Raw genomic sequence first — 23,319 nt, 5'->3', positions numbered from 1 at the left:
CGTAAGACGGATTCACTTTTTGTGATCACGGATGGCCCCAGAAAGGGTTTGCCTGCATCTGCCGCGACCATTGCCAAATGGATTAGACAAACGGTGGTACAGGCTTATTCTATTAAGGGTCAGAGTCCTCCGTTCCCTGTTAGGGCGCACTCCACTCGAGCGCTCAGTACTTCCTGGGCCTTTCGCCATCAGGCGTCAGTGGTCCAGGTATGTAAGGCGGCCACCTGGTCGTCAGTACATACCTTTACAAAATTCTATAAAATTGATGTGATGGCATCGGCGGATGCCTCATTTGGCCGCAAGGTTTTGCAGGCCGCAATTTGAGGAGACCGATGGTCTACCTCGAGGGTTTTTTTCTGTTTGAAAAAAAAAAAAAAAATTGTTTTCTCTTTTTTTGTTGAGTCTCATCATTAAGGATGAGCATTGTAAACTTCTAGTTGGCACCGGTTGGGCCTTCTAGATTGGGATTTGATTTCCATTTTCCCACCCCTCAGTTGTGATACTGCTCTGGGACGTCCCGAAGGTGGTGTATCACCGAGGACTACGTCTGTCAATGAGCGCTAGAGAAAAATGGATTTTTGTAAAATCTTACCGTAAAATCCTTTTCTCTTAGCTCATTGACAGACGTAGTCCCCGCCCCTCTTTTTTTTTTTTGAGTTGGGTTAAAATCTCTAAAGACTGCTTTTTCACATAACTGATTTGCTGAGGCAGAGAGAGAGAGAGGATATACCCTCTGGGACTGCCCCTGGGGTGTGGCCAGAGCTTTTTAATTTCCTGTCTAGTCCTGCTCCTGTGGAGGCAACATAACCCGAAGGTGGTGTATCACCGAGGACTACGTCTGTCAATGAGCTAAGAGAAAAGGATTTTACGGTAAGATTTTACAAAAATCCATTTTTAACAATGTTCGTTAAAAAAAAAAAATCTGATCACTTTTATTGCTGTCACAAGGAATGTAAACACCCCCTGTGACAGTAATAACCAGTGACAGGTACTCTTTTTATAGAGGGATCTGAACCCTCCAATGCACTTCAAAGTATTCAAAACGGCAAAATCAGCATTTTTAAATACTGTCTGTTTTTTTTTTTTTTTTTAAATTGGCTCCTTTAGCAGCCGAGTAAACCTGAAGTGACGCTGTGGCGTCGCTTCTGGGTTACTTGATCAGAGACCCGATCAAAGCCGAATCCATCTTCGTTCGGGACTCTAACCAGTCGGCGGACGTATCGGCTGGTCGCTCGGGTCTCTCGGTGGGACTAAAGATCCTGGCAGAGTAGCTGGAGGGGGAGGGACGTCCCCTCCCTCTTTCTGGGATAACGGCTGAGCCGCTGCTGAGCCTCGTCGGTTGTGGTCACCAGAAAGCCGACCACCAGCTCTAAAAAAAAGAAATAAACAGTCCTGTGTTGATGTATGCAGCTGCAGGCATCACCCCAGTACAACCACTTCTTTAAGCAGACGTACAGTACATTGGTTTGCGGGAAGTGGTTAAATGAAAGGGCTGTTTTGATTAAGCTTTAGGGTCCTCCTGTTTTAAAGCCAGCCATAGATGTTTCCAATCTCAGCCAGTTCAGCAGGGACCAGCCGAGATTTTAACCCTCTATGGGCAGGTTGATTTATCAATCAATCCGGGGTACAACCAGCATGTCGTATATTTGTCATGCGACTGTTACTCACCCCCCCCCCCCCCCCGGGAGAACACAAAAGCTCCTTGGTAGGGATTCCCCCATTAACACGGATTGTGGTTGCAGGAAAGAAAATCACATAATCTATAGCCTGGCTAAGCTTCCACTTCATATGCCTATGCGGTTCTAGAAAATTCAAATCCATGAAATCAGTGAGACAGACACCAGTATCTGACATTATTGTACAATATGTACAGATCACTTAAGGGGTAACCCCTCCGCCTTTGTAAACTTCTGTATTTTTTACTTGTGTGAATGGAACTTTGCCTTCTGTCTTTCTGCAGAGCTTATTCCAGCCCCAGACGACTTTCTATAACAACCTGGCCAAGGATTGCGTTGCCCAGGGCTGCAGTGTGGATCTATTCCTTTTTCCAAATCAGTTTGTGGATGTGGCCACACTTGGTGTTGTACCTTTCCAGACTGGGGGTTCAGTTTACAAGTATACTTTCTTCCAGGTAACTATTTAAATCTGCATTCGTGTAATTATCCACTTTTAACACTCTTAGGTATATTTATCATTTGTCTCTTCTGTGTATTATTATCAGTGTTGGGGTAGTTACTCAAAAAATGTAACTTGTTACTTCTGTAAATTGTAATGAGATTACTTTACTAGTTACTGCATTTGAAAAGTAACTTCACTACTTATTACTTTACTGTCCTCTTTCTTAATTGACCGTGTAGAAGAAGATACATGACACTCTTTCTGCATAGAGTTTATTGTATAAACACAGGCTTTGGGAAACATGAGAACAAAACCTGAAAAAACAGAATAAAACATAAAGTGCAACAAAAAGTCATAAACTTCATCCCTCTCTATTCTTCGAAATGACGTTTGTATCGCACGGCTTGGGTAACGCAGGAAAGCGCGTTCCTATAGCCTAGTAAAGTAGTGTAGTTACTTCCTATAGCCTAGTAAAGTAGTGTAGTTACCTCCTATAGTCTAGTAAAGTAGTGTAGTTACCAATATTAGTATTGTAACTAGTTACTTTACTTAGTTACCAAAAAAAGTAATGTAGTTACTGTAATTAGTTACTTTGTAACTCGTTACCCCCAACACTGATTATTATATACTGTATATCTAATGATTTGTCTTGTATAGTGTTGCTGGAATGTAGACATCCATAGCGCTGTTAAAAGGCGGAATAGAGCTGTGTTATCACTCTGTGTACCTTGTTGTACAAAACCACTAGCTATTGATTTCTGTTATTGATAGAACCTTATTTGAATAGAACTGCAGCAATGTGTTGATAATCTGTTCTCTGGCAGATGGAGACTGACAGAGAGAGGTTCCTAAATGATCTGCGCAGGGATGTTCAGAAAGACATAGGATTTGATGCAGTCATGAGGGTCAGGACTAGCACAGGTGAGTACTTTGGTTAGCACACTAAATTAATTCAATCCTGTTCTGTTTGTTACCAGAATTTTACACTAGAATAAGGATTCCCTTTTTAGATCAGCATGTAGGTAAACAGAATTCCTAAATTTAGGACTTTTTATATATTGGTATCTTGTTGTTTTGTGACTGCTTTAAGAAGCCTTAGGGGAGTAAACTTTTACCCAAACCAGCACTATAGTCAGTTCTTTTCCTTTCAGGCATTCGTGCAACTGACTTCTTTGGTGCTTTCTACATAAGTAACACCACCGATGTAGAGTTGGCTGGGCTGGACTGTGATAAAACCATAACTGTGGAGTTCAAGCATGATGACAAACTGAATGAAGACACAGGAGCCCTTCTCCAGGTACAATTCAGCCATTTTATCCTTTTTTTTTTTTTTTTTTTTTTAAGAATTTTGGAGAGACAAATCTCTGCATAAATAATGTGAACGGTCACCAATAGGAGATTGGATCTAACAAAGGGAGGCATTATAATAGTCTATGGATTGATCTTAAGAGAAAGCCGAGAGGGTGGGATGAAATAAAGGTAGAAGAAAGTAACACATATATAATGCCTTAGCCATTTTATCTTTTATAGCTGCAGTTGCTTGTCTACACAAATGTGTATATAAAACACATATAATGAATTCTAGTAATGAAACGATTTTGTGTAAAGACACTCCACACTGAAAAACTTCCCCCTGCACTCTGGCTATTTTGACCATTTATGAGCACCTGTAACATTAAAGTGATACTAAAGGAAAATTAAAAAAAACAAACATGTCATACTTGCCTGCGCTGCGCTCCTGCTCTTCTTGGGTCCCCCGCCGGCGCCCCTTGCTCTTCCCTGTCCAATGGCTCCTGCTGCTGTGTCTGAGCCAGTAAGGAGGGAGAGAGCCGGAAGAACAGCTGCTTTTGTGCAAATCGCTGATTGAGATCGGGCTCAGGTAAATATTAAGGCTGGGGGGGGAGCAGCACACAGGGTTTTTTTTTTTACCTTTATGCATTGAATGCAAGAAGGTAACAATCCTTCAGCTTTAAGAACCCCTTTTAAGTATGCAAATCAGAAGTGGCCTGGCCTTTCAGGATTCAGATTTCTTGTGATATATGTATTTCTTGTGATATGTACACATAATGTCACAAGCCCCTGCTTCTTGGAATGAAGCTTTGTGTCCTAGAAATAATTTATAGGGGTGGGGGTGTTACAGATTCTAGGATATGGTCTATAGGCCGCAGTCTTTTGAGGCAAGGAGCACCCTTAACGGTTTGGATTTTTGTGCCCCTCGAGGATGCAGTCTACACCTTGATCTTTTGTGATTTCCATTCCGGTTGCAACTGTTTTTTGCCAGATTTGCTGGTATACAAAGGGTTGACAGGGGCACCATTCCGGTCTCTGTTTTTTTTGTTTTTTTTTTTTTTATATCTTCTCTCTATATGGGCTCCCTTCACCCTGTCCTTAAGAGGGCTTCCTGGTACTGCAGAACTCCAAGATAAGTGGCTTTTTGTGTTGTATTCCTTTGTCTGCTTCTGCCTCCAGCTAGCTCTCAGTGGCTTGTTTTCCTGTACAATACTAGTATAGCTAGGGAATCACTGGGGTGCATCCTTGCAGGTAGGATTTTTGCAGGGCTACCAGGTAGGATTGCAGACACTTGTCATTTTTCTGTCCTTTTCAACCTCTCATGCTCTTCAGCCTGTGTAAGTCATGCTGAGGATTTTATTTAGAGCCTGCTTGAACTAGAAAAAGACTGTGGCTTGTCTTTCTGTAGGCCCAAATTCAGGGCCGTTTAAAGATGAAGGTACTGTCAGTTAAAGGGGTGATATTTATCATGGCAGACAGCTGCATGTATTGAAAGCATATATGAAGGCTGATGACGTTGAGCAGGTTAAGTGTCCCCATTAAATATCTCAGTTTTAGGTGTATGCTTTATTCTCTACGGTTATGGTTCATATCTATGTGCTTTAGAAAAATGGATTCCCTAATCTGCTTAATTTATTTTTTTGACTTAGATGATTTTCTTGGCATTACTGTGTCTTTCCTTTTTCTTCCAGTGTGCTATCTTGTATACCAGCTGTGGAGGGCAGCGTAGACTTCGCATACATAACATGGCATTGAACTGCTGCACACAGCTAGCAGACTTGTATCGGAATTGTGAGACAGACACACTAATCAACTATTTTGCCAAACTTGGTGAGTGCTATGTATGTTATATACACATTTGGGCATTGTATAGGCTACAAAAAACGTAGTAGCAGAGACAGAATTTTCTTAAAGACTTTACATATTACTGGATGTTACCACTTTACCTGTTGGATTCTTCCTAAATAAAATAAATACAACCCACTTGTAATTGCTATGGCGGGGGTCAGGCATGAAAGTCAGGTAAAGAGTTTTACCATGAGAAACCTTTAAATAATTCAAAGCCTAATTACAGCCAAATGTTTACTTTTCTTTTAGCTTTGAATACAGTGGGAACAAGTTCAAGGTTGTCAGGCTTTTTATTTCTGTCTAACTCGGTTAGGGAGATTTTACTCTCAATCCCTGTGACACATGAAATGGGGAGCAGTTGTCAGTGACAGGATATCACAGATGGCAATAAAAATAACTGACGTTTTGACCCTTCTCCACTACTTTTATCTATTTTAGTTGAGATTTCCTATCACTTCTTGTGCTACTGATAGGTAGCAAGGGGAAAACTCCTCATTGGACAGTCGCAGCAATAAAACATATGACCTTTGCCTGCTGTATGCAAAATAAAATAAAATATATTGACTGGAGTTGGTCGTTACCCTTCCAGCGTCTTGGAAAAGGTGAATTATGACTTCTTAAAAAATATGGCCGAACAGAAAAAATAGTCATCTTCATTATTTTGACCTGACAGGTACCCTTTTAAATGTATGTGCATAAATTGGTAGTTTAGCCCATAGCAACTGTATAGGTTCTGCTATATTTCATGCACATCTTACCCTAAACAGACAAGATTTAATACAGCAAATGAAAACGAGATATTTCATGATAATATTGGGTGTGCTTGGTTCTTGTTTTCTTAATGAAATGATCTCAATTTCTTAAAGGCTTAGCTCGCCTTTTTTGTAACAGATAATTAATTCCCCTTTTATTATTGCAGAAAAAAATGGGCATTATTTTCCCCCCAAGGAGCCTGCAAAGCATTGCACCCCCAATCAGTGGATCACGGGTGCAATGTCAGGCTCCTGTAAAAGCGTCCTACAGCTTTCAGCCCATTCCTCTGTACGGGCTGTTAGTTGAAATCTTCAGGACTTGTGAATGAACTAGGAAAGTGCTCATCAGCGCCCTTGCATCTCATTGAGACCAACAAACCTGTCTGCTGCAGAAGACAAGACTTGTAGTTTTCCTCGTTCTCAGATTGCTGTAAATGAATCATGCAGCTGTGCTGGTGCGCTGTTTTTAAAATGTGACAGCGGGTGTGAGGAGAAGAAACCTCTGCCTGCTGTCATGGGGGGGAGAGATATGAGAACATGTGCTGGAGCATATTACGCTCTAAATACGGTACTAAAGGCTAACTTATCCTTTCATTTGCCTTTTTTGTTACTTTTTCAGCTTTCCGTGGAGTCTTAAGTAACCCTACAAAGACTGTTAGAGACACCCTGATAAATCAGTGCGCTCAAATCCTCGCGTGCTATCGCAAGAACTGTGCAAGCCCCTCTTCTGCTGGCCAGGTATTGTCTGCAATGCAGTATGAAAAGAAAATGGCCCAAAAATCATACTTCCAGTCCAAGCATGTTCTAATCTGTTTACTTTTTTACCAGCTGATCCTTCCAGAATGCATGAAGCTGCTTCCTGTCTACCTGAACTGTGTACTGAAAAGTGACGTGTTGCAACCTGGGGCTGAGGTGACCATTGATGACCGGGCATATGTGCGACAGCTTATTTCCTCCATGGATGTTGCGGATACAAATGTGTTTTTCTATCCTAGGCTCTTGGCATTTGTAAGTGCTATTCCTGTATCTTCCTTTTAGTGGTGTATTCACTGACCTAACACCATTGCAAAAACCATGGAACTGTAGCTTTTTTTTAACATTTTGTGGCATTTTTTTTTTTTTTTTCCAAACTGGTGAGACATCATGTGTTAGTGTAATTTGCCTTTTGGAAAATGTATGACTTGTTAACCACTTGACGTCCGGAAGATTTACCCCCCTTCATGACCGAGCCATTTTTAGCGATACGGCACTGCATTACTTTATCTGACAATTGGACGGTCATACATCACTGTACCCAAACAAAATTTGTATTTTTTTTTTTTTCCTACAAACCACTTTCTTTTGGTGGTATTTGATCACCACTGCATTTTTTATTTTTTGCGCTATAAACAGACCAACAATTTTGAAAAAAATATATATATTTCTCTTTCATTGATGGACACAGCTCCTGATCTTCATAACCATTGGGTTATACTGCCCCCTACAGGAGTAGGAAACTAGGCAGAAAAATAATCTGGCTATGGGCAGTCCCAGGGGGTATACTCCCCCCCCCCTCTGCTATAGGTACTCAGTTTTTTTCTGCCTAGTCAGGAGTAAGGACCTAGTTCCTTGCTTTGATCTCTGGTCCTGGCAATTTTTTTCTTTTTAGATAGAACGTTTTCCCTTGTTTTCTTTTTTTTCCGACGAGATCTGCAATAAGCTGCCGGACTGGTCGACTGGCTGGATAATCTAGATCCAGGGTCCCCTCCTTCCCATCTGCCCCCCCCCCCCATCCTACCACCCACCCTCCACATATGTTGGAGCTGTGTGGGTGGTTTAGTCCACCTTCTGGAGTGGGGGCAGGGCGATATGCTGGCGGGGGGGTGCTAGGGCTGTGCTGCCAGGGACCACACGCTCGTAGGGCCCCCGTCGTGCCTGGATCTGTTCTTGAGACCTCGGGATCCCTGCTGGGTCTCTGGAGGCCTCGTGGTGCTGCCATTTTGCTGTTGCCTTTGTGTTTCTATGCATGGCGGCCATGTTTGTGTAATCCAGCAGCCATTTTGCGGTGGTTTACCATTGAAAATAGCAATGCCCATGACGGTGGAACCCTTGATAAGACACGTGTGTTGTGACGCAACGCGTGGGGAGGAGCCGGGTGACGTCACTTCCGGTTTTCGGCCAAGACCAGAAGTTCACATTCAGAAGATACAGCATACGATCCAGGGACCCTGCGGTCCTTCTTGTTACTCATCTGCAACTTAGTACTACCTGTAAGTTACTATTTTATTAATAGATTCCTACTTTTACATACTACACTATGGAGATGTTTGCTTGTTTTACATGAGCTGACCACTCACCGCTATGGAAGAATTTTCCGTTATTGGATTACTTTGAATGCGCATATTATTCTTTGTTGCTGCACCTATTGGTTGGATAAGTGCCCGTTTTCTTTGGGATTTTGCACGGAAGACACCTTTTATTAATATCACCACTTCTTGTCTGTGGACTTTAGATCAGTTTTGATATCTTTCTTCACGATTATATGGACTTTGATTATTTCTTGAGAACTATTTTTTTCACTTTTATTGCACTATTTTTTCCTAATTTATTACTCACCTATGTTCACTTTTAGCATGGTTTGCACTTCATTCATATATGCACATTATTGGATTTGTACACTTTGATTTATTTGTTGGTCCTTATTTGCCATTTGTTTTTTTTGTTTTTTGGATTAGCACTGACTTTTTTTTTCTTTTTATTAGTTTTACTGTACGTGGTGACACTACGGAAATTGGCTGCTATTGACCTCCTATTTATATTTTTTTGCCTGTATTTGGGTCCTCCCTTTTAACTATTGCTTAGTGCATTGGTTCATTGCCCTTATCTCTTGACAGTGGAGCCCTGTGGGCACCCCTCCTTATTCCCTGGTGCTGACTCCTGGATCTTTTCACTTCCGTATCACCGCACTTGGAGTGCAGAATATTCTGGTGGCTGCAGGTGCCTGTTTCTGCTGTGTGGTAAGTATGGTGGGGTTCTCTCCCTCTACTGAGGATAGCTTGGTGCTTTGTGCCTAGCGACCGAATAGTGCTGCCAGTGCGAGGGGGGTTTTCCCTTTCCAGTGTTTTACACTTTTTGTGGCCTCCCCCTGATGACTCATGGAGTCTTTAGAGCACATCTCCCCACCTGATCCCCTCTCTGGGGCTGCAGGGCCCTCCGGGATTCATCCATCAATGCCCTGAAGGCGGTCCTGGAGTCCTTTGTGTCCCGGATGGAGGTGGCTTTTGGGCAACGGGCGCCCCCCGCCTTCCCCTGCCTCATCTGTCTTATCAGATCTTCAATCTGATTCGGCCACCGCGACCATAGGTCACCCTGCTGATAGTGAGGATGATTCCTCCACATCTGCCATCTCACACAAAAAGGCGCTGGTGGAAGCAATGATTGTATCTGTGCTTGAGACTTTGAAGATGGAGGACGCAGCTGCGACATAGGCGCAGGTTCCCTTTGGCACTCACAAGCTGTCCAGAGCGGCAAAGGTGTTTCCTTTCACCGCCTGTTTTAACAAAATTGTCGCTAAAGACCAAAGCGTCCCCTTGGGGTCCCTAAGCGATTTTCTAGGCGTTACCCCTATGTGGAGTCCCTTATTGAGAAGTGGGCTGTTGGTGGTGGACCCTCCGGTTTCCAGATTGAACAAGGCAACCATGATTCCGGTTGAAGAGTCCCAGGCCTTAAAGGATCAGGCTGGCAGGAAGGCGGAGGATGTGGTCACAATATGTGTACACTCTGGCTGGTTCGGCACTGAGGCCGGTATTCACCATTGCCCTGGTGTTGCAAACTCTGACCGAGTGGGCTAAGCTTTTATGCCATGACCTGGAGGAAGAACAGCTCCCTCCTGCTTTTTGCTGAGCTGGCGGACCTGCTGGTCCAGGGGCTGCAGTTTATCTGCGATGACGCTTTGGATGCGGCTCCCCTGGTGGCTCGGCTCTCTGTTTTGGCAGTGGTCCTTCGGCATATATTTTGGCTTCAATGCTAGTCTGCGGACCAGACTTCTAAAAAAAGGCTTTGATCTTGCCTTTCAAGGAGATTGCCTGTTTGGAGCTACCCTGGATGACATCATGAAAGATCTCACAGGGGGGGAGGGGGGGGTACCTTTCTTCTGCAAGCTACTAAGGGCAAGGAACCACGTCTAAGATGTGGGCCCTCCTTTTTTTTGTTCCTCAGGGTTGACTGACAAGGGCTCGTAGCCTTTCAGGGCCTCCTCTGGAGGTTCCAAACGATCTTGGTCTGGCAAGCCGGTTTCATTTGCACATTTCCATACGAGGTCCCTGCAAAGGGAGATTCTGGACAATCGAATCCGGCTGAGCCTGGAAACAAAGGAGTTCCTGATATGGTGGCTTCGTTCTCCGGCACTTTCGGAAAATCCTTCCTCCCCTTGTATTGGACAGTGATCAACATGGATTCCAGCCTGTCCGGCTGGGGAGGCGTCCTTGGCAAACATTCTTCTTAGGGGATCTGGACCCTGGATGAGCCCACACTTCTGATCAATGTATTGGAACTCCTGAGCGATCAGAGTGTGTCTGGACCATTGGACAGATCGTTTTCATGGATGTCCAGTGCACATTCAATCTGACAGTGCCACGGTTGTGGCTTATGTCAATCATCACGGAGGGGGGCACAAGAAGTCTCCTGGCGGCTCTGGAGGTAGCTGGCATTCTAAGGTGGGCAGAACGGTTAGTTCCAGCCCTTTCCGCGGTACACATTCCCGGGGTGGAAAACTGGCACCCGGATTACTTCAGTCGGCAGGCGTTGCACCAAGTGGAGTGGTCCCTTCATCCGAAGGGGTTTCATTAGTTGTGTCCCTGGTGGGGCATCCCCAAGGTGAATTTGTTGGAGTCTCGGCTCAACAGGTGCAATAGTTTGTGACTCGGTCACGGGATCCTCTGACAGACGCGCTGGTGGCTTGGTGGGGTGTATCGTCTGATTTACACCTTCCCTCCTCTCAAGCTTCTGCCCAGACTTCTACGCAGGATTGAGGCAGAAGGGATTTCGATCATCTTAGTGGCTGTGGACTGGCCTCTCCGGGCTTGGTACGCCGATCTAGCGCAGCTGGTCCCTGATGTTTCTTGGAGGCTTCCTCTCAAGGAGGATCTACTGTCCCAAGGACCAATCATCCATCCTGCTTTACAGTCTCTGGCTTTGACGGCTTGGCTGTAGCCAGATTCTTTTTCTGCCTAGTGTCCTACCCCTGTAGGGGCAGTATAACCCAATGGTTATGAAGATCAGGAGCTGTCTGTCAATGAACATCAGAGAAATGGATTTTATGGCAAGTCAAAAATCTTTTTTTTTTTTTTTTTTTTTTTACTTTCTGATATGAAACCTTTCCGTTGTAATCACAATTCTTCATTAATATAGGCCAATATGTATTCTACTGTTTTTGGTTTAAAAAAAAAAAAAAAAATCCTAAAAAGAAAATATTGATTGGTTTACTCAAATATTATAGCACCTACAAACTATGGTGTATATTTATGGAAGTCTTCTTTTTTTTTTTTTTTTTTTTTTAATACTAGTAATGACGGCAATCAGCGACTTATAGCGGGACTGGGATATTGTTGTGGACAATCAGACACTAACTGACACTTTTGACACTTGTGGGAGCAAGTGGCACTAATACTGAGATCAGTGCTAAAAATATGCACTGTCCTAATGACACTGGCTGGTAAGGGGTTAAACAGCTAGGGTGAGCGAAGGGTTATCTGTGTGCCAGTGCCTGGCACTCGCAGATCAGCTTCTGCTATGAATAATCACAGCAGAAGCGGCCCACTGGCAGTGCACACACCCCTGCATATACGTGTATAATATACCTGATTCTGAACAGGAGAGCCGCCCTGTAGCAGTAAAACTGCTATGGGGCGGTCTTTAAGTTGTTACATTTTGTTTTAGTATTTAATACTAATATTTCATATTTTACTGTTTTTTTGTGCAGACCAAAGTGGATCCTACCAGTGATTCCCTGCCTGTAGCTATCCGTGCCTCAGAAGAACGGCTTTCTAAGGGTGAAATATATCTACTTGAAAATGGTGTGAACTTCTTTATATGGGTTGGTGCAAATGTGCAGCAGGCTCTCATCCAGAACCTATTTGGAGTGTCCTCATTCAGCCAGATAGACTCTAATATGGTGAGTTTTGTCATCAATTGTTTTACAGTCTTTGGACAGCTGAAGACATTATAAAATCAGAGGTTTTCTCATACAAAAAGTTTTTTTTTTTTTTTGTTTGTATTGTAAAGCCTAAGTTCAGCCAAAACATATATATTTTGTATGTATTTAACAAAGCAGGGAAGGGGGAAAAAAAATCTGATTCTTATTGATCCCATTAAAAACCCATCCAGAGACTCCAACTAGCCATGTCTGGCTCAAATTTGACACGATTTTGTGCTTAATCAGCTGAACTTCAAGTCATGGGTGAGCCTTTCAGCGCCACCTGGTTTCATTTGTTTAAAAATTGACTGAGAAAAGTGAAAAATGATCAGCCAAACAGTGACTGGGTATTCAGACAGCCAACAGCTGCCTAAATACCATAGCTGGCAGTGGAGATTCCTCCATCCTTACTGTTTACTGTGGATAGTAAAATCAATGGATTTTGGCTGTAATCAACACGGCCAGCTTCAGACTGCTGCAAAAAAATCAGTGCTAGGTAATGGTTAGTACCCAATCGGTCTGTCTGTCCCAGTGACAAATCACTACTGCCATTTGATGTCATGCTAAAAGGCTTTCAGGAGATAACAGCCAATGCGGCTCAGCATCCCAGCGAGCGGGAGGGCGCGTCCCCTCCGCAGCTCTGCCCACTGGTGGTTGTAGTCCCATGCAATGCCGAATTCTGCTTTGATCGGGTCTCCGATGTAGTAACTCGGAAGCAACGTCACTTCCTGTTTACTTGGCTGCTAATGGTGCTGATTTTAAAAAAACTGTGTATTCAAAAATGTCACTGCCTATAGGATGTTTACATTCCTCGTGCTAAAAATAAAACATTGTATAACATAGGGGAAAAAAATACATTTTAAAGCGCCCCTGTCTCTGTGCTCGCATGTAAAAGAAAACGCATACATAAGTCGCGCCCGCAAATGAAAACGGTGTTGCCACGATCGCCAGAGCGAGAGCAATAATTCTCGAAAAAGACCACCTCAGTAACCTGATAACCGTTTAAATATTTTACAGAGTCGCCTATGGAGATTTTGAAGTCCTGCAGTTTGTCACCATTCCATGAATGTGCCTAATTTTCGCCCGTAACATGTTAGGTATCTGTTTACTCGGCGTGACATCATCTTTCACAATATACAAAAAATTGGGCTAACTTTACTGTTTAGTTTTTTTTTTTTTTTTTTTTCAATACAGTGAATTTTTTTTTCACCGAAAAAATTGCATTTGTAAGACCGCTGCACAAATACAGTGTAACATAAAGTATTGCAACGATCTCAATTTTATTCACTAGGGTCTCTGCTACAACTGCTACAAAGAAAAAAAAATGTTTGGGGGCTCTAAGTAATTTTCAAGCTAAAGAAAAAACTAATTTCAACTTGTAAACAAGAAGTGTCAGAAATAGGCCTGGTCCTTTAAGTGATTAAGATGTGCACGTCCGATCCAGACCTTTTGAAAGCACTTGAAGTTCTTGCTGCCAAAGGATGTTCAAGCAGCACTTTGAATGTTTATTGGGTGTGTTCAATAGGGACGTTAGGATTGTGTGATATCAGGTTAAGCCAGTTGTTTGTCCATTGTGACTTTGTTTAGGATCAGATCACATTTTATGGCAAATTACGGCAGAAAACCAGTTCCAAGTGATTCACATACTTTTTTTTTTTTTTTCTTGCCACTGTAAAACAAAAATCAGCAATTAAATGCTAAAATCTATCCAGCCAACGACCGCTTCACTTGCAATCTGAAAGCTTTCTTAATGCATTCTGATAGCCACAACCTGGGTTGTGTTCACCAGGTCTTCCAGGTTTATATATTATAATTGTGTTCTGCTTTCCAACAGTTTAGAGAAATCCTTTCCCTGTTGAAATAATACTGTGGCAAGGATTAAATTCCTAGAAAAACCATGAATTCAACATTGACATTAGAATGAAAAAGTGTGTTTAATAATGCTTTTTGATTTCTATATTTTGAGAAATGTGTAGATGACAATAAAGAAGTTTAAACAATGACGAGAAACAATTAGATTTTCTATTGCAAACAATAGTAGCATAATTTATGTTTTAGTTTCAGTCCACACCATGCCTGGACAAGCGTGTTCCTACGCGATTCAGACTGCATGCAAAACGCACTCCATTTGCAAACTGTAGTGGGTGTCAATAGAAAGTTGACACCCCAAACGCAGGTCGCAATCAGTGCGTTTGCCTGCTCTGTTTTACAAGGTACTTTGTACCATGCATTCAAGTTACAGTGCATTTATAAAATGAGTGCATGCACTACTTTGGTTTGGTGCATTTTTAGCCAATTCAAAATGGGCTAAAATTGCACTGCACAGAATCTCATTTGAAATTCACAATTCCTGTGTGATTCATTTGCGGACGTGGTATGAACTGGTCCTAAATATTAAATATTTTCTTAATCTCCATGTATTGATCTTTTTGTTAAGCCAAAGCTGCTTATTTTGTACATACTAAAATAGTTTTTTTTTTCCTCTACAGAGCGCATTACCTGTGTTGGATAATCCAGTCTCAAATAAAATGCATGCAATTATCACAATGTTCAGAGCCCAGAGGCCACGATATATGAAGGTAAAGAATGTTTTCATTCCACTATTTTCTGTTTGTAAGCTATTTAGAGTAGAGTTGACCATTTTAAATGTATCTGTACACAGGGGCCCAGTTTAATTTTTTTTTTGCGTTTTGTATGATTACAAACTGTACGAGGTACAAAATGTTATAACAGATACTTTATAGAGCTAGTCGATGTCAGATTAGACCTAGGATCTGACATCGCTGACTTGTTCATTAATGACCTTGATTATATTGTGCACAAATAATTGGTTGGGAGTTTCCTTCCCAAAAAATAATTACCAAGCAATTAAAATAAAATGCTTTTTGATACCTATCTTTGGGCCACCTTGCTTTCTGTACCCTAAACAGCCTAAGTGGTTGGCAGGACCAAGCCGACCCATGTCAGTTGGTCTTGCATCGTGTAAACCAGTGTTTAGCACCCTTGAATGGTATTTTTCATTCTTGAGGAGCCCCTGTCCAAGGCTTGGTTCATGTTACTGTGTGTTGCGGAACACCCGCAAAATCGCTCTTGTTCAGGACAAATGCTGGGTGCTTTTGGTGCGGCCCAATTTAAAAAAAAAAAAAAAAAAAAAAAAAAAAAAAAGGATCAGGGAATTCCTTTCCTGCATTTCTGCAGGTAGGAAAGCCCATTGAAATGAATGGCCTGCCCTACACGCAGCAAGCAGTCACACAGATGTGAACCAAGGGCTTGTTCACATGTCAGGTTGGAGGGGCGATAAAACCACATGGTTGAACTGTTTTTACCACCCCCAACTTCTCCCGCTTTAGCTGCAGAGGCAGCAGCTGGGGGTGTACACATGCTTTTGCTGCAGCTGGAGGTATACCCAGGGTGAATGGGGCTGCACTCCAACCACCCCGCAACTGTGTGCATCGCATGGTTGTGGTTTGGTAATGCTGCACTTATGGGCTTGAAACAGGCCTCTTTACCACCTGTTAAATGCTTCTGAAAAACGATCTGAGCATGGATTGCTTTTCAGAGTAGCAGCAGTCCTTGCACACACATACACGTACTCACCGACACGTACACACGAACTCACCCACCCACACGAACTCACCCACCCACACGAACTCACCCACCCACACGAACTCACCCACCCACACGTACAAAGCTTTTTGAAACATTCTAGCACAGTACCTTTTTTCATTTAGCCAGGTACTGCACTGTTGGGGAAAGCTAGGAGCACAGCACACTTCCCCTCCCTTTACTTTCACTTTTGAGACTTGTCAAGTTCTCTCTTAGTGCAGATGTACAGATCGGCAGGGGATCGGGAGATTGGTCTCATCTGACAACCCTTCTCTCCCATGATCCCGTGCCACACCTGAGGACTTCTGGCAGCACACTAGTGTTGAGCACACTGGTTGAGCTAAGCTGGTGTAAAAACACAGTCTGCCCTGCTGTGATTAGCAATGACAGTGAGGCTATGGAGCTGCTGACAATGAAAGCTCCATAGTCTAACCGTCAGGATAAGCTGTTGACAATTGACATGCCATTTTTTTTCCTTAGTTTGTCTGGAGAGGTACACACAGGCACTGGCAACCCTGCAAAGGGTAGACTGAGTTTGCTGCCATTGCTGAGGAGGTCACAGACAGGATCAACTGGTTCTTTAAAATTTAAATTTCTAAAAAAAACAAAGCACACATGTTCTAAAGCTGCAATCTTCAGTGTCAGTCATCCTTCCCATTTTTTTCCCTTTTTGATAAGGCAGGCCATACACAGAGCACATTTTTTTTTCACTGCAACCACAGACAGTGTTAGCAGGGAAATACCTCCTGCTGAGCTATTGTATTCTTCTAGCTGGGGATGCCGTCCTTGCCGGGAGAAGACAATGATTATTGCTAGTAGTTTATACCAGCAATAATCGTATGTAAAATCTGGCCGGCTGGTTGTATCCACGTTAATCGATCTTGAGTACATTCTGCCTGACCATACATGGTTTGAATCTCAGCTGGTTCAGCAGGATTCAAACCGTCTGTTGCCAGCCTTTGTCACTAACCTGGTAGAGGTGTCCTGACACATCACTCACCATCTGCTGTGGAGCATAAATCTTAAAGTATGTCTTATCACCAGAGAGATATGGGGCTGCCATTTCCCACCTTCTTCTGAAAACGTCAGTAATTTAGCTGGCTGTCACTGGCGTCCTACTTGGTCATACACCAACAACAAGCATGCAACGAAAGAGTGTAAGAGAAAAATCAAACTCTTGTAGCCATGCTTTTTCCAGGTCAGTGGCTCAAAAAGCATTTAGACCGAAGCAATTAGCTGTTGCCATCTTCCTTCGTTAAAAGCTATCTATAGAGCGCTCTCATTCCTGGCTTCCTCAAAAAGTAGGTTGTGAATGGCAGCTCTAGGTTCACTTTAAAGTATTTTCAAAGCTTTTTTTGGCCATACTTCTCCCATGGATGACAGACGTGCAGTTTTTGTTTTGTACTCCTGTGACCTGTTTTCATTCAGCTGACGTCACTCAGCCGGTCCAGGCTCAGGAAAGATCTTCACCATATGGTCAGGATCCACCCAGAGCCCACGTTCACATTGGTACAGTTTGACATGCGATTTCATATCTCAAATCTGAGCCAATTGCCAGTAATTGCACCTTCTGAATCGATGCGACGCAGACTTTGCTGTGCTGCACTGATTCCCAAAAGTAGTTTCTGTACTACTTGTGGCGACTTAGGGGGGCGATTTCTATAGACATCTGTGCAGGAACAGATGTCTGTAAAAAATCGCCCCCCAAGTCGGACTGAAATGCCGGCTTGAAATCGTGCGAGTTCAAAACTGCCTCAATGTGAACCTGGGCAGACGCCTGGGCCAGCACCTGTCTCGGCCTCTCAGCGATCCGCCGAGATCCTGAGCCAGTCACGGCTCTGCTCAGAGCGGATGGGGAGAGCTGAGTGATCAGCAATGTTTGATCGCTCAGTTCTTACTGCAGAGCTGGTGGGGGACGGATGCAGCAACTTTAAGCTGAAAATATCCCTGAACAGTTTTTTTTTTTTTTTTTTTTTTTATGCAAGCTGGGAGGAAAGGGAAAACTACAAGCACTTTTGGCATTATTCATATAGATTGTCAATCTAGGCCCCTTTCACACGAGCGGTTAGATTTTTGGCTTTTACCTGCGGATAGAGGAACCTATTTACCGCAGCTAAATGCAGACCATGCACCCCTTTGGCCCCATTCACACACTGCGTTTAGCAACGCTTTCATAAAAATAAAGTTGGCAGCGTCCAGGAGCGATGTACCACAGTTAATCGCAGTACAAAGAAAAAATAAGTAAACAGTTGCCATGCAAAAGGCAAAAATTTACTACCGCAGCTAAACGTAACCGCATGTAAACGCAAGTAATCGCTTATAAACTTAATGTACAAATGTGAGTAATCTTTGTGCAAGGAGTGTTAGAATTTCAAAATAGCAAAACATGCTATTTTCTTGTTTATTCCTCCTCTCCTCACTTCTGGGTCCGATCGGCGATGACGTCATTCGACGATTCGCAGTGTGTGCTGGGATGTATTCCATGCCAGAAATCTCGCAGTATTACCCAGGCGCTGAGCTGTACTGTGTGTATTGAGGCCGTGACCTGCCCCGCCTCCTCTCAGTGAGTTGTACTGTATGCATTGTATTCAGGACGTGCTCTGCCCCGCCTACGCCCCGCCTCCTCTCAGTGAGCTCAGTGAGGATATAATGCTTTCAGTCCTCGCTCACTGAGAGGAGGCAGGGCAGAGAACGGCCTGAATACAATGCATACAGTACAACTCACTGAGAGGAGGCGGGACAGGCACGGCTCAGTACAGCTCAGCTCCTGGGTAATACTGCGAGATTTCTAGCATGGAATACATCCCAGCACACACTGCGAATCGCCGAATGACGTCATCACCGATCGGACCTGGAAGTGAGGAGAGGAGGAATAAACAAGAAAATAAGGTATTTACTAGCAAAAAAAAAGTTTCCATTGGTAAAAGTCGTTTTAAAGGGGATTACATACATCTATGTAATCCAAAGTATTAAAAATGGGTGGAACTCCACTTTAAAATTTAGATGAGACATGCTTTTTATGCCTTTAATTTTATATCAATCTGTCCCTTCTTTTTTAGTTGCTGGTTGTGAAACAGGACGACAAGCTGGAGATGTTCTTCAAACACTTACTGGTTGAAGATAAGAACCTGAATGGAGGGGCTTCATATGTAGACTTCCTCTGTCATATGCACAAGGAGATCCGACAACTTCTTAGTTAGAGATAGAAGAGTTGGTGGTTATCACCTCCAGTGACATTTAAAATATTTCGCTAACCACCTTGGTCTTTTAACTATGCTACTACAACCAGGACACCCAGAAGTGAAGGACAGTTATGTTTTCTTTTTGATTGCCCCATTCATGTCTGTTTTTCACATAATTCTCCTTTCAAAACCCCCCCTTGTGCCCCACATCCTTCTCCTTCTAAAGATGAAGATAATATTTATGGATTAACTGAATGTTGCCCCTCTTTGACCAAATTGTCTGCACTGAGGAGCACAAAGCTGTCTTGGTTGGGATGAATGTAGCGATGCCTGCTCAGAAGAGAGGTTAAACACAGTACACTGGTTATTGCCCATTTGCGTTGGTCTGCCTTTCAGAAAAAAAAAAAGATAACCTTTTATGAGAACACATATGAACTGACTTGGACAGTATGTGAAGAGATCGAATTTCCATTATTTCATAAAACCTTCTTTTTAGACAAATACATTTTTTTTTTCTTTTTTGAAGCACCTGGAAATGTTTTGGGTGTCCTTTTTGTTTTATTAAACTTTGTCATTGAAGCAAACAATAAAGCCCATAAGACCATACTGTTCAGATATAACGGTTTTACAGTTGTCACCTATGGTCCCTGATATAAAAATTATATTTGAGGATGAGCATGATTATGGTCTGATTTCGAGCCTAGCAGAGTGATCTAGCCCCTTTTAAATAATAGCTTTTGGCACTACTTTATTTTTCTATAAATAATTAAATCATCCATCTTTAATGCTCTTAGAGTTGACCTTATTTGTCCTGTGTGAAGTTGGTTTACAGATATGATTTGGTGCATTCATTTAAATTTTCCTATGTCATGTTTTTATCATGCTGCTGTTTGGGCTGGATATTGTGTGGTGACCTGGTCATCAAGTATAGAATCATAGGTAAAATAGTCTAACATATTTATAAGTGAAGACGTGGCAAGCCCTTTCATCCCTCACTTGCTATATACAAACTTTGAACTTACTTGAAGGACAGGCTTGGTTTATTGCCCAACTCCAGCCACAAGAATTTGCTTTGTTTTGGATAAAGTAGGGATGGGTTAGAAACGGTCAGTTTTACATTACTGCCGTGTCCTCATTTGCAATATTTAGGCCTCATGCACACTGGACGTTTGCCCAGTCTTCTGGCAGGTAAAAAGCAGCATTAAAAACGCCCCTATGGTTTTTTTCAAACACTTTTAGAAGCAGTAAAAAATAAAACTGTCAGAAGCCTGTAAAACTGTCCTTTTTTTGGCAGTGGTTCACAGGAACAGTAAGAAGAGACAACAGCAACTTTTTTTTCTCTGTGGAACCAGAAAAGAGAAAACCTTTTGAGAGAACCCCCATGGGAGTTCCTTATGATAACATTATAGACGTTTTCATCCGTTCTTTATGTTTACAAAAGCAGTTTTGGCTGAAGTTGGGCATTCAGGATAACTTGGACACACTGGTCCAATGATCACTGATATGACTCCAGCATAGCTTTTTCAATAAATCTGTGCAAAGGGAAATTTCTGTATGTTAAATTTTATAGGGCATTGTAACAACCGCTTTCTTAAAAATCTGACTGCAGAAAATTACTGCTGCAGGCTTAATTTGGGTTAATTTGCTTTGCATACTGCACTTTCCAGCACCGAATAAGGCAGCTAGTAGTGTAACCGCAAGTTTGCTTTTATTAAAGCCCCGTACACACGTACCGAATGTCGGCCGTAAATATTCGGACGCTGACCGATCGGCTGATTGTAGGCTTGTTAGTATGATGCTTCCAACAGCCGACAGCGCATTTTCGGCCGAACAGAATCTGCCGTGCAGACTTTAAAATATTTGTTGGCCGTCACCAGAACGGCCGATTGTTCGCCAGTCAGTACAGAATTTGGCCGACAAACGGCAGATTAGCAAGACTGGGCATGCTCAGAAAAGAAAAAACGCACGGAAAGTTAACCATCACATGACATCACTTCTGCAGTCTGCTGTTGTTGGCCAACAAAATTTGTGTGCAGTCTTTAGCACTTTTCAGCCGACAGGACAGCACCGGACTAAAGACGGCCGACATTTGGTACGTGTGTACAGGGCTTATGACTGTTTTTTTTTTTTTTTTCCTTTTAGCGGGATAATTCTTATTTTGTGCATTTTGTTTTAGTAGTATTTTCTCAGACCAGAAAATAAGACAGAGGAGGGAACTGCTCCAGGATTTAGCCTTCTCCATAAGAGTGGTTAATAAGGACAGTGGTGTGTCAACCAGCCTTAAGAACATTGCATTCCATGCCCTGGTTCTTTTTTTCTAGAAGCTGTCCTGCATGTTTTACTCTCTGCAAAAGTGAAGGACAATGATCTCTGAGAGCAGAGCTGCAGCCTCAGATGGAGACCCTTCACAGCAAGACTCCCTGTTGTCCAGTGGAGAGTTATTCCTTGTAGGATACTGTCAGTATTTTCTCTGATGACAAGCATTAAAGCCTCTCAAGCACTTCAAAATTGTAGACGTCTGCATCTTAATGCTTCATATTTGCTGTGTTGATTTTATGAGGGAACCAATATAAATTATATACATACATTAAAACCTTTTCCTTTGTGTGTGTTTTGCTAATGTCTCTTTACATTTGTACAGAAATAAAATCAAGCGATTATATTCCTCTGCCCTTGCTGTAAATGTGATAAATGCTTTTAGGTCCTGGATATTTACATTTTTATTTTTGCAGTAACAAATTGCATTGATCACAAAGATGCATTTCCCTGTATTTGTATAGTTAATGGTTATACATGTGGAGATCTGTCACAATTATGTATCTGGAAACGCTAAAGATTATGTATCACCAAAAGTATCTGGACGCGCCTCCAAAATAAGTAAAAGGTACTAAATGTTACAATATACAAAGACCCGTTTGACAATTGTGTGCTTCCATGCTTGGGCAACAGTTTGGGGGGGGGGGGGGGGAGGGGGGAGAAGACCCTGTCTTGTTCTAGCATGGCTTCCTCTTTGCACAAAGCCAGGTCCATAAGGATATGATTTCATGAGTTTAGTGTGGAGGAACCTGAGTGGCACAGAGCTTTAAACTCTATTGCCTGTTGAACACCTTTGGGTTGATTTGGAACTCTAATTCTGAACCAGGTTTTCTCGTCCAACATTGGTACCTGACTTCCCAACTGCTCATGGAGACACCCCAAATTTTTGTGGAAAGCCTTTTCAGAAAAGTAGAGGCTGCTATAGATACAAGGAAGGAAGGGAGAGGGTAACTTCATATAAATACCCATGGATTTGGAGTTGGTACTATAACAATTTTATACAAGTTTGATGGTCAAGAGTCTGCAAACTTTTGGCACTATAGATCTTCCTGAAAACGCTAGCTGTCTGGGTGCTGTACAGATCCATTGTAGTTCAGTTTGGAGATTTTCCCCAATTGTCTTTCACAACAGCAACTGGAGAGAGTGTATCTCAACCTATTTTCCCTGGAAGCCTTTTCAGAAGATTAGAGGCTGCTAAAGGGAGGCGGTAACTTCATATAAATACCAATGGATTTGGAATGGGATGTTTAATGGGTTTATGCAAGCTTGATGGTCGAGTCTGCAAATTATTGGCCCCATAGTGTACGTTAGTGGCCGTTTTAGACCTTTCTGAAAATGCTGGCTGTCTGGGTGCTATGTAGATCCATTGTAGTTCAATTGGAAGAAATTTTCCCCAAATCATCCTTCAGGACAGCACCTGGAGAGAGCGTAGCTTGACCCATTTTCCCAGGAAACACTGCAACCTCAAGCTTTAAAAGAAATACTCATCCACCAAGGCCTCAGTTACTGTTTTCTTACCCATGGTGGAAGCGCTGCGTGGGAACTAGGGTGCCGCTATGTTCTCCCGGGAGGGGGGGGGGTGTGTATTATTGTCCCGCACCCCTTTTTTTTTTTTTTGTGTTTATGGCGACCATCTCAGCACTCAACCCCGACGGGTGGGGGAGTTCCAGGGCCTTCTCTCCTTTCCAGCTTGGCAAGAGTAATGGCTGACTGGAGGTCTGGGGCTGAAGGGGACCAGTCAGGGTGTTTTGTTGAGGTCACTGTCAGTTTCCAGGCTTCAGCTCGTACCAGGCTATGGGTGATCTATCTGGGCCACTGGAACTTGGGGCGAGGGGTGGGTCTTTGCTGAGTGCCTCTGCTTCTGGTCCCTGCAGTGGCAGGAAAAAACGGGAATTTTTTTAATTTAAATCAACAGCTACTCATAGATTTAGGCTGGGTATTGGAAAGCCCAAAAAAAACAAGTTATCCAGGAGTCCTGGATTTCCCAGGTCATCGAGTATACTGGAGGTCTCCCTGCGATGGACTATAGCAGGTC

The 23,319-nt window shown here is 42.8% G+C and overlaps 1 protein-coding gene across 8 annotated transcripts in view; it reads left to right on the top strand.

The window, feature by feature from the left end:
• The window catches only part of SEC24C (SEC24 homolog C, COPII coat complex component), an 85,523-nt gene extending 65,755 nt beyond the window's left edge, over positions 1 to 19,768 (top strand). For 5 of the 8 annotated variants that reach the window (XM_082269394.1, XM_082269392.1, XM_082269396.1 and 2 more), the window contains 9 exons: positions 1,961 to 2,131; positions 2,943 to 3,039; positions 3,270 to 3,415; positions 5,100 to 5,238; positions 6,628 to 6,746; positions 6,837 to 7,016; positions 11,968 to 12,159; positions 14,670 to 14,759; positions 18,846 to 19,768. In XM_082269394.1, coding sequence (XP_082125520.1) covers positions 1,961 to 2,131; positions 2,943 to 3,039; positions 3,270 to 3,415; positions 5,100 to 5,238; positions 6,628 to 6,746; positions 6,837 to 7,016; positions 11,968 to 12,159; positions 14,670 to 14,759; positions 18,846 to 18,986 — 1,275 coding nt within the window. In that variant the 3' untranslated portion in view covers positions 18,987 to 19,768. Of the gene's footprint in view, positions 1 to 1,960; positions 2,132 to 2,942; positions 3,040 to 3,269; positions 3,416 to 5,099; positions 5,239 to 6,627; positions 7,017 to 11,967; positions 12,160 to 14,669; positions 14,760 to 18,845 lie in introns of all 8 variants that reach the window. The other 3 variants (XM_082269391.1, XM_082269390.1, XM_082269393.1) reach the window with 1 other exon arrangement.
• The last annotated feature ends 3,551 nt before the right edge of the window (positions 19,769 to 23,319 follow it).

This window comes from Pelophylax lessonae (genome assembly GCF_965119305.1).
Source record: "Pelophylax lessonae genome assembly, chromosome: 9".
Taxonomy (NCBI): Eukaryota; Metazoa; Chordata; class Amphibia; order Anura; family Ranidae; genus Pelophylax; species Pelophylax lessonae.
The sequence above is the reverse complement of the archived record's forward strand: the minus strand, read 5'-3'. Positions and strand labels throughout refer to the sequence as shown.